Consider the following 18,746-nt stretch of genomic DNA (forward strand, 5'->3'; position numbering starts at 1 on the left):
TTTCAACCTCTCCCTGTCCGAGTCTGTAATACATGTTTCAAACATACCACCGTAGTCCCTGTGCCTAAGAAAGCGAAGGTAACATGCCTAAATTACCACGTTGGTTGCCATGCAATGCTTTGAAAGGCTGGTCATGGCTCACATCAACACCATCATCCCGGAAACCCTAGACCCACTCCAATTTGCATACTGCCCCAACAGATCCACAGACGACTCAATCTCAATCGCACCCCACACTGCCCTTTCCCACCTGGACAAAAGGAACACTGTGAGAATGCTGTTCATTGACTACAGCTCAGCGTTCAACACCATAGTACCCAGAAAGCTCATCACTGAGCTAAGGACCCTGGGACTAAACACCTCCCTCTGCAACTGGATCCTGGACTTCCTGACGGGCCGCTCCCAGGTGGTAAGGGTAGGCCGCAACACATCTGCCACGCTGATCCTCAACACTGGGGCCCCTCAGGGGTGCGTGCTTAGTCCCCTCTTGTACGACACAACAGTGGTAGGCCTGATCACGACAACGATGAGACAGCCTATAGGGAGGAGGTCAGAGACCTGGCAGTGTGGTGCCAGGACAACAACCTCTCCCTCAATGTGAGAAAGCCAAAGGAGCTGATTGTGGAGTACAGGAAAAAGCGGGCCGTCAGACCCCAAATAACATCGCCCGGGCTGTAGTGGAGCGGGTTAAGAGGTTCAAGTTCCTTGGTGTCCACATCACCAATGAACTATCATGGTCCAAACACACCGAGACAGTCCTGAAGAGGGCATGACAACACCCTTTCCCCCTCCAGAAGACTGAAAATATTTGGCATGGGGCCCCAGCTGCACCATCGAGAGCATCCTGACCGGTTGCATCACTGCCTGGTATGGCAACTGCTTGGCTACAGAGGGTAGTGCATACGGCCCAGTACATCACCGGGGCCAAGCTTCCTGCCATCCAGGACATATACACTAGGCGGTGTCAGAGGAAGGCCCAAAAAATTGTCAAAGACTCCAGTCACCCAAGTCATAGACTGTTCTCTCTGCTACCGCACGGCAAGCAGTACCAGAGCGCCATGTCTAGGACCCAAAGGCTCCTTAACAGCATCTACCCCCAAGCCATAAGACTGCTGAACAATTAATCAAATGGCCACCAGGACTATTTACATTGACACCCCACCCCTTCCATTTGTTTTTACACTGCTGCTACGCGCTGTCTATTATCTATGCATAGTCACTTTACTCATACCTACATGTACAAATTATCTCGACTAACCTGTACCCTCACACATTGACTCGGTACTGGTACCCCCTGTATATAGCCTCGTTATTGTTATTTTATTGTGTTACTTTTTATAATTTTTTACTTTGGTTTATTTTGTAAATATTTGATTAAGGGCTTGTAAGTAAGCATTTCATGGTAAGGTCTACCTAAACTACTAGCACACAGCTTGGACACCCATGCATACCCACAAGATATGCCACTAGAGAGCTCTTCACAATCAAATCAAATTTCAGACATGGAATGCAACACAATGTGCTTCACAGGAAAAAACAAATAAAAACGAAACTTCTAAAAAGCACCCTAAGGAAAAGTAAAAATATCTGTTTTAAAAATGTCATCAGTTTCGACCCCCTCAGGTTTTTTGGCATCTATTCCAGAGGCTGGGGGCATAGAGGCTTCTTCTCCATGCCTCTTGGTCCTAGGCTTTGGGATAGTTAAAAGGACAGTGCCAGAGGACCTGAGGGACCTACTGGGTACATAACTTAAAAGCATGTCTGACATGTATTGGGGTGCACAATCATGGATTGATTTAAAAACCAATAGAAGAATCTTAAAATGTATTCTAAAAGTAACAGGTAGCCAGTGCAGAGACCGGTGTAATGTGTGCTCTCCGTCTGCTCTTGATCAGTTCCCGTGCAGCATCATTCTGTATGTTTTGCAGTTGACCAATGGCTTTCTTGGTTAGACCAGACAGGAGAGAATTTGTATTTTGTATTTATTATGGATCCCCACTCTTCCTGGGGTCCAGCAAAATTAAGGCAGTTTATACAATTTTAAAACATTACAATATATTCACAGGTTTATGATTTACACACTGTATGCCCTCAGGCACCTACTCCAAGACTACCACATATCTACAGTACAAAATCTGTGTGTGTGTGTGTGTGTGTGTGTGTGTGTGTGTGTGTGTGTGTGTGTGTGTATATATATATATATGTGTCTGTGCCTATGTTTGTGTTGCTTCACAGTCCCTGCTGTTCTATAAAGGTTTTTTTATCTGTTTTTAAAAAATCTAATTTTACTGCTTGCATCAGTTACTTGATGTGGAATAGAGTTCCTTGTAGTCATGGCTCTCTGTAGTACTTTGCGCCTCCCATAGTCTGTTCTGGACTTGGGGACTGTGAAGAGCTCTCTGTGTACATCCAAGGGCCATCCGTGCTGCCCTGTTCTGAGCCAAGTCCTTTTTTTGTGGCTCCTGACCACACGACTGAACAGTAGTCAAGGTGCGACAAATCTAGGGCTTGTAGGACCTGCCTTGTTGATAGTGTTGTTAAAAAGGTAGAGCAGCGCGTTATTATGGACATACTTCTCCCCATCTTAACTACTGTTGTATCAAATATATAGTATTGAGTCATCCGCATACATAGACACTGGCTTTACTCAAAACCAGTGGCATATCATTAGTAAAGATAGAAAAAAGTAATGGGCCTAGACAGCTGCCCAGGGGAATTCCTGATTCTACCTGGATTATGTTGGAGAGGCTTCCATTAAAAAACACCCTCTGTGTTCTGTTAGACAGGTAACTCTTTATCAACAATATAGCAGGGGGTGTAAAGCCATAACACATGCGTTTTTCCAGCAGCAGACTATGATCGATAATGTCAAAAGTATTTGGGCCAGTAAAGGGGTCTTTACAGTAGTCAAGCCTGCTTGTAATAAAAACATGGATGAATCTCTGTATCAGCCTGGGAGAGAAATGGCCGCACCATGGCAATGATGCTACGAGTAGTAAAAAGTTATTTTGGTCATATTCCTAATGTGCGATTCGAAATTGAGTTCAGAATCTAAACTATCACCTAGGTTTTTTACCTGGTGTTTTATCTTTATTGCCTGTGACTTAAAATGTGCGGCCAGATTCTCTCTCTGTGCTTTGGCTCTAACAATAAGTACCTCGGTCTTATCTTGATTTAAGCTGGAGGAAGTTGTGAGCCATCCAAGTATTTAAATCACTAATACAGTCTAATAATTTATCCGTGGAGCTAAAATCCTCTGGTGACACAGAAATATACAGTTGTGTATCGCCTGTGTAGCAGTGAAAATCAATGCTGTGCTTTCTGATAACGCTGCCAAGGGGTAACATACATTCAAAAGTTTGGACACACCTACTCATTCCAGGGTTTTTCTTTATTTTTACTATTTTCTACATTTTAGAATAATAGTGAAGACCTCAAAACTATGAAATAATATGAATGGAATCATGTAGTAACCAAAAAAGTGTTAAACAAATCAAAATATGTTTTATATTTGAGATTCTTCAAAGTAGCCACCCTTTGCCTTGATGATAGCTTTGCACACTCTTCTCATTCTCTGGAGCACTACCAGACACTGTCTCTCAGTCTCTAAAACAGTTTGATGTTGTTGGGACTGGAGCACTACCAGACACTGTCTCTCAGTCTCTAAAACAGTTTGATGTTGTTGGGACTGGAGCACTACCAGACACTGTCTCTCAGTCTCTAAAACAGTTTGATGTTGTTGGGACTGGAGCACTACCAGACACTGTCTCTCAGTCTCTAAAACAGTTTGATGTTGTTGGGACTGGAGCACTACCAGACACTGTCTCTCAGTCTCTAAAACAGTTTGATGTTGTTGGGACTGGAGCACTACCAGACACTGTCTCTCAGTCTCTAAAACAGTTTGATGTTGTTGGGACTGGAGCACTACCAGACACTGTCTCTCAGTCTCTAAAACAGTTTGATGTTGTTGGGACTGGAGCACTACCAGACACTGTCTCTCAGTCTCTAAAACAGTTTGATGTTGTTGGGACTGGAGCACTACCAGACACTGTCTCTCAGTCTCTAAAACAGTTTGATGTTGTTGGGACTGGAGCACTACCAGACACTGTCTCTAAAACAGTTTGATGTTGTTGGGACTGGAGAAAGTTGATGTCATTTTCAAAACAGACTATGGGAGGTGCTCAGTACTACATAGGGTCATGGCTACATGGAACTCTATTCCATATCAGGTAACTGATGCAAGTAGCAGAATCAGATAAAAAAAACGGATAAAAATACACCTTATGGAACTGCGGGGACTGTGAAGACACACACACACACACACACACACACACACACACACACACACACACACACACACAGGCAAAGACACACACTTACACATACACATGATAAGACACGCACTCTACCGTACACATGGATTTTGTATTTTAGGTATGTGGTAGTAGAGTAATGGCCTGAGCGAACACACTTAATGTGTTGTGAAAAGTATTTTGAAATGTAATGTCATGTAATATTGTATATAACTGCCTTAATGTTGCTGGACCCCATGAAGAGTAGCTGCTGCCTTGACAAAATACCAGGGCCAGCCAGTGTAACTGTTAAACTGCTTGCTGTACACTGTACGGTGTGATTGTAGCAGGTTTACTAACACCTTAGTTCTATTAGCTATGTTGACTATGACATTAATATGGTGACAACGATGTAAGCTATGTAGCGGTTATGGTATAAAGGTTTGGCGTGGAAAGTATATATTTTTTTGCCTCGTCACAGACAGCTGTTTTGTGGTGGACTGAAGTCCACACGCGAAGGGAGAAGGTGAGAGGAGGAGAGGGTGTAGATCCGAGAAGGAATTATACAACGAGGAAAGTGATGATGCTGTTTGTATGTGGCTGCTATGAAAATAAACTGTGTGTGCAGGTGAAAAACTTTTCTTGAATGGAAGCAAACAGAATGAAGTGTGGATAAGCCTACCTGAATTTGTTCAATAGAAAATCTCGTTTGCAACTGTTTGGACTAATGATTACACCCTAGATCAGTGAGATGCCGGCAGGATTATGCAAGGCGGTATTGAATGTGTCACTGTTTGTCACCTTGATTACTCCAATTTGTCTCTCTACCTGTGCACCTAGGTTATAAACTTACATTCGTAGACTAGTAGCAACCTCATGATGGGTATAGGGAAAATTCAAGTATCATATAGTAGCCTAAACCTATCGATGTTACATTGAACTGGGTGAATGGAATATGAATGAGTTGTCCAAAATGCTGTAATAGAAATAAGGCCATGCTCATAAATGTTTTAAATAAATCGTCCTCCCTAATCTTAAACAGCACAGACTGCCACTGATCTGAACATTCTATCGCCCGGTTCAGGGAAGAGCACAGCTGCTCTGCTGTGGCAAAGTAATCAACACAAATGAGTTACAAACGAGGTAGGACAGGCGCACACGCACACTCACACACACACAAACTCACACACTCACACTAGCTATCCCAGCTACTGCAGCAGTAAAGTTCCAGATAATGTCACATGGTTTCCAAGAAGCCAGAAAGTGAGTGAGGCGTGGACCTTGCCCATTGTGACACTCTCAGTCTGCGTCTGAAATGGCACCCTATTCCCTATGTAGTGCATTCTTTTGAACAGGGCCTCATGGGCCCTCATGGGCTTTAGCCAAAAGCAGTGTGCACTATAGGGAGTATGGTGCCATTTGGGACGTAGCCTCAGTCTCTGCCCAAACAGACTGATGGGAAACTCAAGCTGTAGAGAACAAAGCGGACTTGATCCATGGGGATGGATGTCTCTGTTCTGTTCTGTTCTGGTCCTCAGGCACATCCCTCTTTTCTTTCACTCTTCTGCTGGCTGGGGGAAAAGGAAGGGGGTGAGACTCCGTACTGTAAGCCTGGGATCTCTCTCTCTCTGTCTCTCTCTGGACTCTCTTTTCGTCTCTCTGTCTCTGTCTCTCTCTCTCTCTCTCTCTCTCTCTCTCTCTCTCTCTCTCTCTCTCTCTCTCTCTCTCTCTCTCTCTCTCTGCTTAGTTTTAATCAAACCACAGTCTCCTATAGCTAGTGGGAATGTTGCCATAGAGGGATTGATATAGTGCTCTTGCTGGGATGTGGGTAAATAGAACCGTTTGTCACCCTGGCTGGCTCTTTTTGACTTGAGTAGTAGGTAGGCCTTACATCATGGCCAGAAGTTCCTAAAAAAAAACTGTTCTATCAGCTGTTCTCTTCCATCCTGGAGCCAAGTAGAAGTTAATGAATGTGCTAAGGCTTTGTGTTGTGCTGGGTGACAGGCCAGGGGGTTATGGATGTTTGTGGCTTTAAAGGGGCAATCTGCAATTGGTATATAATTTTTTTAACTTAAATGAATGATATGAAGTTCTATTATTATTATTATTATTCAACAAAAAAATGTAGGGGGTAGATCAGCTTTAATATTGCAGATTGTGGCTTCTATAAATGTAATTGTCTGCATCAAGTATTCAGACCCCTTGACCTTTTCCACATTTTGTTACGTTACAGCATTCTAAAATTGAATAAATTGTTTTTTCCCTTATCAATCTACACACAATACCCCATAATGACAAAGCAAAAACAGGTTTGTAGAAATGCTTGCAAATGTATAAATATTTAAAAACTGAAATGTCACATTAGCATAAGTATTCAGACCCTTTACTCAGTACTTTGTTGATGCACCTTTGGCAGCGATTACAGCATAGAGTCTGTGTAGAGGCTGTGTGCTTAGTGTCATTGTCCTGTTGGAAGGTGAACCTTCGCCCCAGTCTGAGGTCCTAACCTGCTCCAGAGCGCTTTTCATCAAGAATCTCTCTGTACTTTGCTCCATTCATCTTTCCCTTGATCCTGACTAGTCTCCCAGTCCCTCCTGCTGAAAAACATCCCCACATGTTGGGATGATGCCAGGTTGCCTCCAGACGTGACACTTGGTATTCAGGCCAAAGAGTTCAATCTTGGTTTCATCAGACCAGAGAATCTTGTTTCTCATGGTCTGAGAGTCTTTAGGTGCCTTTTGGCAAACTCCAAGCGGGCTGTCATGTGTCTTTTACCAAGGACGGGCTTCCGTCTGGCCACTCTACCATGAAGGCCTGCTTTGGTGGAGTGCTGCAGAGATGGTTGTCCTTCTGGAAGGTTCTCCCATCTTCAGAGAGGAACTCTGGTGCTCTGTCAGAGTGACCATCGGGTTCTTGGTCACCTCCGTAACCAAGGCCCTTCTCCCCCGATTGCTCAGTTTGGCCGGGCGGCCAGCTCTAGGAAGAGTCTTGGTGGTTCCAAACTTCTTCCGTTTAAGAATGATGGAGACCACTGTGGTCTTGCTGCAGACATTGTTTTGGTACACTTCCCCAGATCTGTGCCTCGACACAATCCTGTCTCGACCTCATGGCTTGGTTTTTGCTCTGACATGCACTGTCAACTGGACCTTATATAGATAGACAAGTATGTGCCTTTCCAAGTCATGTCAAATTAATAGAATTTACCACAGGTGGACTCCAATCAAGTTGTAGAAACATCTCATGGATGATCAATGGAAACAGGATGCACCTGAGCTCAATTTCGAGTCTCATAGTAAAGGGTCTGAATACTTATGTAAATAAAGTATTTCTGTTTTTTACAATGGGGTATTTTGTGTAGATTGCTGAGTAACATTTTTTATTTAATCAATTTTAGAATAAGGCTGTAATGTAACAAAATGTGGGAAAAGTCAAGGGGTCTGAACACTTTCCGACTCCTTGACTTTTTTTGTAAATATATTTATTTTTTAAAGGGGCAATATGTAACTTTTTGGTGACCAAATTCACATAGAAATGGGAGTTAAGGATCTGTCATTTTCATTGAAAGCAAGTTTAAGAAGTGGTATAGCTATTTTATGTGCGCTATCTCTGCTTCCCGTTCTTAAGGTTCGTTTTTGGTCTTTTACTTTTGGTTTTGTACACTAGCTTTAAACAGCTGAAAATACAATATTTCGCTTATGGAGAATATATTTCACAGCAGTTTAGATAGTATAGTGTAGAGAATCATTGTACCATCTTATTTTGTCACATAAACTGAAATTAGGCAAACTATTTGAGTTTCAGAAACCAGGAAATAGCGGAGCGGTTTCTGCATTCCTTCTTTATAATTGGAGTAAACTAAATGGACAACAATACTTCTACTTCCAGCCTATACATAGTATTTACATTCTATGGACACAGTATATTTTACATTGTTTATCTTGTTTTTGTTATTTTTAGTCTAACCCTTCAGATACTCTCAACCCCTCCCATCCATCTCTGAACACCATCCATGCCATATATTTTTCAACCGTGCTGTGATGTTTCACAAAACCTTTGAACCTTTCTATTCTCATAGCTTCTACAGATTTTGCTAAGAGTATTATTCTATTATTGATCGATTGACTTTGACTTTTCAAATCACCCAGCAGTGCTATTTGCAGAGTTAACTCCAGATAAATGTTGCAATTCTTCAGCCATTCCTGAACCTGTGACCAAAAACAAGCAGTACCAAAACAAGTGATCTAATGATTCTGTCTCTTCAATTTTTATTAGTCATATACACATGATGTATGTGGAGTACATAATGCAACGAAATGCTTTCTTGCAAGTTCACCTCAAGACAATGCAACAACAATAGATAAGTAATTAAGTGAATATAATATCATGCATTTAAGTGCAAAAATGTATGCACCAAGAATATAACTTATTAATGCCTCATTAGCTTAGTTAAACTGTCGTACCCCATCAGAACCCAAAATATAAGCATGCTCCATTGTTTGGAAACAATGTCATTGTAAACAAACACTGTATAACCTCCAACCTCCAAGTCCGTGGTCCCACCTTGCATCCATAGCTCTATTCATTTGAGAGTGGTTACATTTCTCCTATCCCTCAGCTGTTTACCCAAACAGTGGTGGGGTGTCCACTTTGTTGTTGTTTGAACTGCAGATTGTCCCTTCAACAGACTTGTGTGTCATCTTGATGTCGATGGCGTATGCTCCAGAAGGAGTAAAGGGCCTAACTAAGGAAGTTGGCTGTAAGACTGAGCGCCTGATGCTGTGAGCAATGTTGGGAAGATTCTCATGGCAGGAATTTCAAGATACTCAAGATACAGGTTTAGATGTGCAGGTAAAATAAGTGATTGTCCCAACAATAAATAGCCTATCAACAACGTGGTGCAAAGGGTTCATGTTCAATCGTCTTCAAAAGCATACATCGGCTTTTGTCACGATTGTTGATAAAATAATGCCTAGAATTTTGTGATTCATTAATAATGAATTGCATCTATAAAGAAATGTTCTCATATTGAAGGAGAAGCTTTAGTTGTAGATGGGAGAGGGTTCTGTTCTGTCTCTGTGTGTGTGTGGAGGTGGCATGAGGAAGCTGACTGCTCTGAGCTGAGTCCCTTTTGGGTCCTTTTCAGCAGCAGCAGTAGCATCTGTTTAGCCTCTCTGTCTATCTGTGTCCCAAATGGCACTTTCTTCCCTTTATAGTGTGCACTACTTCTTCACCAGGGCCTATAGGGCTCTGGTCAAAATAAGTGCACTATATAGGGAACGCATCCCCACCTGGGGACGCATATAGGGGACAGTGTGCACTACTTCTTCACCAGGGCCTATAGGGCTCTGGTCAAAATAAGTGCACTATATAGGGAATAGGGTGCCGTTTGGGACGCATCCCCACCTGTCTCTAGGATAATAAGCCACACACCTCTCTACTGGCTCTTCTGTCAGACGCGACCAAAGCCTGTCGTCTGTCTGTCTGTCTGTCCTCTGTCTGTGTGTTGTTTGCCTGTCGTCTGTCTGTCTCTCATCTGAAGTTGAACCAAAGTCTCTTACTGATCTATGAATAAACCCTTTGAACTCAACCAAGCCTGTGTAGTGTAGTTAGTCACTGAGTAATACACAGCATTGAGGCACAATACTAGTAGGCTATGGTACTATAGATAATAATAATAATACATTTCATTTGTAAAGCACTTTTATCCCACCCAAGGTGCTGATGTAATCAGAGCATGATTAATGAATGTCACTATAAATGTGTGGTGTCAACAGAGTTGGGATTTCACAGACAGCAAAAATACACATTTCCGATTTTTTAAATGTTGAATATCAAACATTTTATTGAATAACAAACACAAAACAGGCAGGCCGGTACAACACACTTCTTACGTACATCAGATTAGTTACAGTTACATGTTTGAATTAGTCAACTTCCAAGACACATTTTTGCTTTGATGAACAGTAAGGATGTATTGTATAAATGGACTGACTTTAATGTCTTTGTGTCCTGTTTGTCAGGGTCCACCTACAGTGTTTTGTCCACCATGCCGTCTGACTCTGAAAGCAGCACTTCCCTCAGTAGCGCAGGTGAGCCTGGATGTGTTTCTATCGTTTGGCAGTAGTAGGGTTGCAAAATTCCCAGGTTTGCCAGAAACTCAAGTTGGAATATTCCTGGAATCAAGCGGAAATAAACAGGAAATCCGGAATCCTCCAACTAGGATTTCTGGAAAAATCCTGTAGTAGTATGAATGTTTGAAGATGAATGTTTCGTTCTTACGGATTAGGAAACTAGGTGAATGTGGTCCAGAGAACTGGCTAACCAACCAGACAGCATGCTATTTCTGACTTTCAGTCAGCACAAACAAGTGATTACACAGATGTGAAAGGATTTACAAAAGCAACCCACCAACCCCCCAGAATGGTTTTCATTGAGCCATTCTCTCTCTGAGGGAGAGAGATAGAGGTTGTGTACCAAATGGCACCCTATTCCCTACATGGTGCACTACATTTTACCAGAGCCCTATGGGGTCTGGTCACAAGTAGTGCACTATATAGGGAATGAGGTGTCATTTGGGTGGAGGCCAGAGGGATTGCCCTGCAGGGCAGAGCTACTGAAAGAGGAGAGGGGCGCAGGACTCTGTTGTGGTGCTTGTTGTTGTCTTCAGTCAGAGGTCCAGAAAGAAAACATATAGAGGTGTTTTGTTTGTCAACACTGCAGCATAGGCCCTTTGATTTAATGAATTGAGGCATGGCTGGAGTGTTGGACTGATTACACTCACAAGTCAACGGTTAAAGGGGCCATCTGGGATTGTTACATCCAAATTAATGGTATATAGCCATTGGTTCTTAAAGACTTCAGCTCCTAACTGCCTCGAGCTTAGTTAAAAACAGTGGCGGGGTGTCCGCTTTGTTATTGTTTAAATCCCAGGTTGCCCCTTTAAACGTAGTCATGAAGACGTCATGTGCCACATTTTGCCCGCTGGTTTGTTGATTATTGTTGTCACATTATTCATAATAACGGTGTGCTACTTTACTTTGGATTGTTTGGCTTATGTATTTCATCAAGTATGACACAAGCATTCTCAATCTCCATTGTTGCCTCAAGAGTCCTCCAAATCGACATCTATGCGCTTGTGGAGATCTGAGAGGATTTGACAGGTGCAGCCTAATATACAATATAGTTATAGCTTCATCTTGCCCTTTGATGGGCTAGGTGGAGGTAGCTTTCACCACACTGCTTATACAAATCAAATCCTCTCAGATCTCCACAAGTGCATAGGGCACGGAGTAGGGTTTAGGGGTCGATTTGGGATTGGGCCTATGTCGGGTAAGGGCCCTTGCCACATGTGGTATGCGGAAAGAGCGATCTCTGTCTCCAGTCTTCTGAGGCCCAATCCCAAATTCACCTGCGTAAACGCCCTATGCACTTCACATCATCTATGTCGGTGTAAGGGCCCTAGCCATCAGTGACAGTCTGACTGTGACAGGTACCACGGGTCAAGCCTCGTCCCCTCCTCCGGCCCATATGGAGAACCGCCACGGTCAGATGAGTGAGAAGATGGAGGCGGTTCTGTTCCAGCTGAGACAGGTGACCCGCGAGAGGGACGAGCTGCGTAAACGCCTGGCCCTGTCCTCGCCCGGCACCACCTTCGATGACTGCAGGTACAGTAGAACTCTTGGTATACTGCAGTTACACTACTCTACACCGGGGATTCCCAAACTGTGGGGTGCCCCCCTAGGGGGGTTGGCTCTACAATTTTGTTGGATGCATTTTCTGTTTGTTTTGGTTGTGTTTCAGATTATTTTGTGCCCAATAGAAATGAATGGTAAATAATGTATTGTGTCATTTTGGAGTCGCTTTTATTGTAAATAAGAATAGAATATGTTTCTAAACACATTAATGTGGATGCTACCATGATTACAGATAGTCCTGAATGAATCGTGAATAATGATGAGTGAGATAGTTAGATGCACAAATACCATACCCCCAAGACATGCTAACCTCTCACCATTATAATAACAGGGGAGGTTAGCATTTTTTGGGGTTGTATGATATTTGTGTGTCGATAACTGATGCAAAATGTTCTCTCCGCCAACAAGAGGGGTGTGAACAGTTTGTGTCATGAACAATGCTTTTGCACGGGATGTTCCCCAATGCTGGAAGGGTGAAGGCCTTAGTGAAGAAGTTAGGGAACCCTTTCCCTACAACCCTCACTATAGACAGAGCATGGCCTTCACCTGGGACCACCTTCGATGGGGGTGGTTTATTCCAATATAATAAGAGACAGAAGCACTATAGCTACTGTAGGTACAGGACTCACTACAGAGCCAGGCGATGTACTTGCCTGACATCACTTAGAACCGTTCTAGACAGACACTCAGCCAACAGATAACACGCTCACCAGGGATGACCACCCTCAGCCAACAGATAACACGCTCACCAGGGATGACCACCCTCAGCCAACAGATAACACGCTCACCAGGGATGACCACCCTCAGCCAACAGATAACACGCTCACCAGGGATGACCACCCTCAGCCAACAGATAACACGCTCACCAGGGATGACCACCCTCAGCCAACAGATAACACGCTCACCAGGGATGACCACCCTCAGCCAACAGATAACACGCTCACCAGGGATGACCACCCTCAGCCAACAGATAACACGCTCACCAGGGATGACCACCCTCAGCCAACAGATAACACGCTCACCAGGGATGACCACCCTCAGCCAACAGATAACACGCTCACCAGGGATGACCACTCTCAGCCAACAGATAACACGCTCACCAGGGATGACCACTCTCAGCCAACAGATAACACGCTCACCAGGGATGACCACCCTCAGCCAACAGATAACACGCTCACCAGGGATGACCACCCTCAGCCAACAGATAACACGCTCACCAGGGATGACCACCCTCAGCCAACAGATAACACGCTCACCAGGGATGACCACCCTCAGCCAACAGATAACACGCTCACCAGGGATGACCACCCTCAGCCAACAGATAACACGCTCACCAGGGATGACCACCCTCAGCCAACAGATAACACGCTCATCAGGGATGACCACCCTCAGCCAACAGATAACACGCTCACCAGGGATGACCACCCTCAGCCAACAGATAACACGCTCACCAGGGATGACCACCCTCAGCCAACAGATAACACGCTCACCAGGGATGACCACCCTCAGCCAAAAGATAACACGCTCACCAGGGATGACCACCCTCAGCCAAAAGATAACACGCTCACCAGGGATGACCACCCTCAGCCAACAGATAACACGCTCACCAGGGATGACCACCCTCAGCCAACAGATAACATGCTCACCAGGGATGACCACTCTCAGCCAACAGATAACATGCTCACCAGGGATGACCACCCTCAGCCAACAGATAACATTCTCACCAGGGATGACCACTCTCAGCCAACAGATAACACGCTCACCAGGGATGACCACCCTCAGCCAACAGATAACACGCTCACCAGGGATGACCACCCTCAGCCAACAGATAACACGCTCACCAGGGATGACCACCCTCAGCCAACAGATAACACGCTCACCAGGGATGACCACCCTAAGCCAACAGATAACACGCTCACCAGGGATGACCACCCTCAGCCAACAGATAACATGCTTACCAGGGATGACCACTCTCAGCCAACAGATAACACGCTCACCAGGGATGACCACCCTCAGCCAACAGATAACATGCTTACCAGGGATGACCACCTCTTTATTCCTCCAAAGTCACTCTACCGCCAGAAGCAGAGAAGTAAAAGCAAAAAAAGGCTACGCTAACTCTGTTAAAACATTAAACAAGAGTATGTATTTTGAATGAAGCTACTCGTCCCTACCTCTCTCATAACCAAACGCTCACACCATAGTGTTCTGCACTTTAATCTGCTCCTGGGGGGCTTGGTTCTGATACGTCACTCTTTTCTGTCATCTCTCGTGTGTGTGTGTGTGTGTGTGTGTGTGTGTGTGTGTGTGTGTGTGTGTGTGTGTGTGTGTGTGTGTGTGTGTGTGTGTGTGTGTGTGTGTGTGTGTGTGTGTGTGTGTGTGTGTGTGTGTGTGTGTGTGTGTGTGTGTGTGTGTGTGTGTGTGTGTGTGTGTGTGTGTGAGAACCAGGCCCAACTCCAAGTCAGGCCAGGACTACGAGCATCTGAAGCTGCAGTGTATGAAGGCCATGGTGGACCTGCAGTCCTTACAGAACCAACACAGCACAACACTGAAGAGATGTGAGGAGGCCGTGAAGAAAGCTGACTTCTACCAGTGAGTGATGTACACACACACACACACACACACACACACACCATTCTGTAATCTACCAGTGAGTGGTACACACACACACACACACACACACACACACACACACACACACACACACACACACACACACACACACACACACACACACACACACACACACACACACACACCCTTTTCTAATCTACCAGTGAGTGGTAGAGTGCAGACCTGGGTTCAAATACTATTTAGAACTATTTCAAATGCCTTGTGCATTCAATTTATCTTGCCTGGAGTGCCAGGTGGTTGGGGTTAGCTCGCAACAGACAAGCTCATTCAAGCCCACCCAAAGTTTTTGACAGTATTTCAGATAGTATTTGAACCCCGGGCCGTAGTGAAGTGCATGGGATTGGTTGGGGTCCATAAATATTTTAGCCTTCTCCCAGCTCATTTATGTTGCGTGCTCTGAATCTCTCTGTTCTAACAATCAGGCGATGGAATGGATGGATGGGCTTTTAACCTGTGTGTGTCCCTCTTATGAGATCTGTGCGTCAGATTGCACAGAACATTTTTTCCCGAGGGGTAAGAGGTCAACCAATCTCGTGTCCCATTCCAAATGGTCCTGCTCAGTTAAACCATCATCCCAATCCTTTGACACCAGGGATTTTAGAAATTAAAGTGAGCAGAGCCACTGCTTTTCTGTCAGAAAGATCAGATCATGACTGTTCTAGCCTGCGTTGTAAATGGCAACTTATTCCCTATTTAGTGTACTACGTTTGACAAGGACCCGTAGGTTGCACTGTGCAGGGAATAGGGTGCCATTTGGGATGCACAGCGTGTCTCTTTTACACTCTCCATTATGATGTGTTGAATCCTGTCTAGTGCAGAATTAGATCCCTTTGTCTGGTGTTTTAATGTTTAACATTGTTTTATGTACTTGATCATTTTCCATTTCATACAGTGTTGGCAGGCTTTTTTAAGCAAAGTGTTCAAGCCACCAGCACTAACTGGAGGTTGAACTGCTAGAATTGAGGATTCTGCACTTGCCTCTTCCATTGACAGTCATGAATATTGGAATGGGTGCTGTCCTCTTGAACGTCAATTTGCCTGACAGTTGTGCTACCCATTCATCATGATCCATTCCAACTCATGGCACAGCAAGCTTAATAGTAATATAGAATTATACTATACAGTCAAAAAAAATAAGTTTTTAAAACCACAGGCTTCTAATGAGTTCAATCACTACATTTTCTCTCTCTTTTGTTATCCTCATAACATATTAACATATTCAATTGGATTCCTTCTTACATTATTTTGGTAAAATTAAATCAACAAATAATTGAAACGACTTGCATTATTTTATTTTGTAAGATATTTTGACACTTTATTGAGACAGTTCTGAAATGACAGAGGAGGTAGAGATAGGTGGGAGAAACAGATTGAAGGGTTGGTGCAGGGAACCCCGGTCTTCGTGGGAGGAGGGGTGACGTGTATCTAAGCCAGGTGACTTACCCCTAGACCACAGACTCTGCACGACTTGCATTCATTTTGATTATGTTGGTTGTTTTTTTGTTGTCAATTACAATTCACCCCAGAATCATTTCTTACAGTGTGGTTGAGTGAGTAAAATTCCAATGAAATGTACCATCTTACTACCCCTAATCTGTCTAAATAAAGCATTGAGAAAATAAATATTCTCCATAGGCCCTTATCATCAATTAATATTTAGGATATAAACCATTTGCATTTCTAAACCATTGAAAGGGAACGGGGATACCTAGTCACCCCAACCCTGTATGAGAAACACAGTTTTATTATTTTGATGCTGCCTTTTACATGCACTTAAACCACCAAAAGAGTTTTCACAACACTCTTAAAAACACCAATTTTCAGATTGAAGAACCACTTTGGGTGTTTCAGAGTACTTCATTTACGTTTTAAAACACATTCTTTGTATTAAAACACTTACATTTGGGTTTACATTTCAACACCAGATCTCAGCTTAGTAACTATTTCTCACAGTTTCATTACACAATCATGGTGTTTTGAGACTTTCTATTTTTACAGTGTACAAACACTGACCTTGTTGATAGCTACTTTATTGAGGAAAAGAAAGGCGTGAGGAGAGGGGGCCGGATGTTCTCTCTGTCTGTCCATTTGTGTGATTTAATGATGTCTGCCATACTGTCTCAATAGTGTGGGGACAACCAACCTAACAGCTGGGGCAGAATGTAAAACAGACAGATGAAGGATTAGCCCCAATGTTTAATCCTCTGTCTCTGCCTCTAGGTCCAGACCATGTTTGTCTTCATCTGTGGCTGCAGCAGGGAAAAAAGTATTTATTTATTTACTAGCAAGTCTGCTTCTGGAGTGGACTTGCCCATTTGGGATAAAAAGCAACTGTCCACAAAGCACTGGTAGATTGTTCCTTTAAAGCTTGAGAAAATGTCTCTTCACCAAACTGCTCACAAGTTTGAAGTTTCACAATTTTGAACACTGGATTGTTAAGCACACCAATGTAGTTTGCTCTGTGTGAATGCTCCTACCTGCTCATTGTAGCACATGAAATACAACACCTATTAAAAACAGAACACATGCCACTACCAGGGTCGATGCACGTTCAAGTTGGTGTATGTTTTGTCTGTGTGCAGCACGCTCCACAGCCGTCTGGCCAGCGAGCAGTCTCCGCTGAAGGAGGAGCTGGATGCTGTGAGGCAGGTAAGTTATCTGTTTTACAAGTATACCTGTACTTTGTTGCAAAACACATTTCCCTATTGGGATACTACCATACTCTATTCGATTCAATCCAATACTATTTCATTCTATTCTGCAGGACAACATCCAGCTGGTCAGAGAACACAACCATGTGAAACAGAGCTGTGAGGAGATGAGGAGACTACATGATGAGGACCAGAGAGAGCTGGGAGACATGAGGCTGCTTCACCAACAGGTATTGGAGTAGAATACACACTCACCCTGACATGCTCAAGGTTTTTGGGTCAGGGTCCTCTCTTTGGGTCCAGGGTCCTCTCTTTGGGTCCAGGGTCCTCTCTTTGGGTCCAGGGTCCTCTCTTTGGGTCCAGGGTCCTCTCTTTGGGTCCAGGGTCCTCTCTTTGGGTCAGGGTCCTCTCTTTGTGTCCAGGGTCCTCTCTTTGGGTCCAGGGTCCTCTCTCTGGGTCCAGGGTCCTCTCTTTGGGTCCAGGGTCCTCTCTTTGGGTCAGGGTCCTCTCTTTGGGTCCAGGGTCCTCTCTTTGGGTCCAGGGTCCTCTCTTTGGGTCAGGGTCCTCTCTTTGGGTCAGGGTCCTCTCTTTGGGTCCAGGGTCCTCTCTTTGGGTCAGGGTCCTCTCTTTGGGTCCAGGGTCCTCTCTTTGGGTCAGAGTCCTCTCTTTGGGTCCAGGGTCCTCTCTTTGGGTCCAGGGTCCTCTCTTTGGGTCCAGGGTCCTCTCTTTGGGTCCAGGGTCCTCTCTTTGGGTCAGGGTCCTCTCTTTGGGTCAGAGTCCTCTCTTTGGGTCCAGTGGGTGGCAGCTAACATAGAAGTTATAGAAGCAGGCCAGTGACCAGAGCGTTGCCAGTTCGAATCCCTGGTTTGACGGGAACTTTGGCGAAACCTTTGCCGTCTATTCTTGCTCTGACTGACGTTTCTTTTGACCTTTCTTGAAATACCTTTTTGGATTCTGACATGTGAGACAGATTCTACATGTTCTGCCCATTTAGGACCATTAGCACGGTCAGACGAGCTCACTCCACTATGTCGTCATAGCGATGAGAAATGCCTTCAAATTAGACACATGACCAAATTATTATAAATGAATAATTTCTTATAATTTTTTATTAAATCAACCATTTAGTTTCTCTCATTGCTGCTCTGGTTGCACCTCAAGTAACGACCTATTCCCTTTATAGTTAACTCTTTTGACCAGTGTCCATAGGGGCCTGAAGGGAATAAGGTGTCATTTGGGACATACACTCTGTAGGATCTATTTTAGCTCTCATTATAGTTTGAACCCTTGGTTCAGATCGTTAAATGTTTGTCAGTCATATCTAACGTGTTCATGGGGAATGCTTTCAATGCCAGTCTGATCAGTAGGTGCCTAATTGGCAAGGTCCCAAATGACACCCTATTCCCTATATAGTGCTCTACTTTTGACCAGGCCCTGGTCCAAAGTAGTGCACTATAAAGGGAATAGGGTGCCAT

The 18,746-nt window shown here is 44.1% G+C and overlaps 1 protein-coding gene across 1 annotated transcript in view; it reads left to right on the forward strand.

Moving 5' to 3' along the window:
* Positions 1-8,999: 8,999 nt before the first annotated feature.
* LOC120045961 (disks large homolog 5-like) overlaps positions 9,000-18,746 on the forward strand; it is a 77,134-nt gene continuing 67,387 nt past the window's right edge. The window contains exons 1-7 of the mRNA XM_038990883.1: positions 9,000-9,048; positions 10,313-10,381; positions 11,782-11,956; positions 12,700-14,052; positions 14,435-14,578; positions 17,203-17,269; positions 17,385-17,501. Of these exons, the coding sequence (XP_038846811.1) occupies positions 9,000-9,048; positions 10,313-10,381; positions 11,782-11,956; positions 12,700-14,052; positions 14,435-14,578; positions 17,203-17,269; positions 17,385-17,501 (1,974 nt within the window). The remainder of the gene's footprint in view (positions 9,049-10,312; positions 10,382-11,781; positions 11,957-12,699; positions 14,053-14,434; positions 14,579-17,202; positions 17,270-17,384; positions 17,502-18,746) is intronic.

Source organism: Salvelinus namaycush, chromosome 4 (genome assembly GCF_016432855.1).
Source record: "Salvelinus namaycush isolate Seneca chromosome 4, SaNama_1.0, whole genome shotgun sequence".
Taxonomy (NCBI): Eukaryota; Metazoa; Chordata; class Actinopteri; order Salmoniformes; family Salmonidae; genus Salvelinus; species Salvelinus namaycush.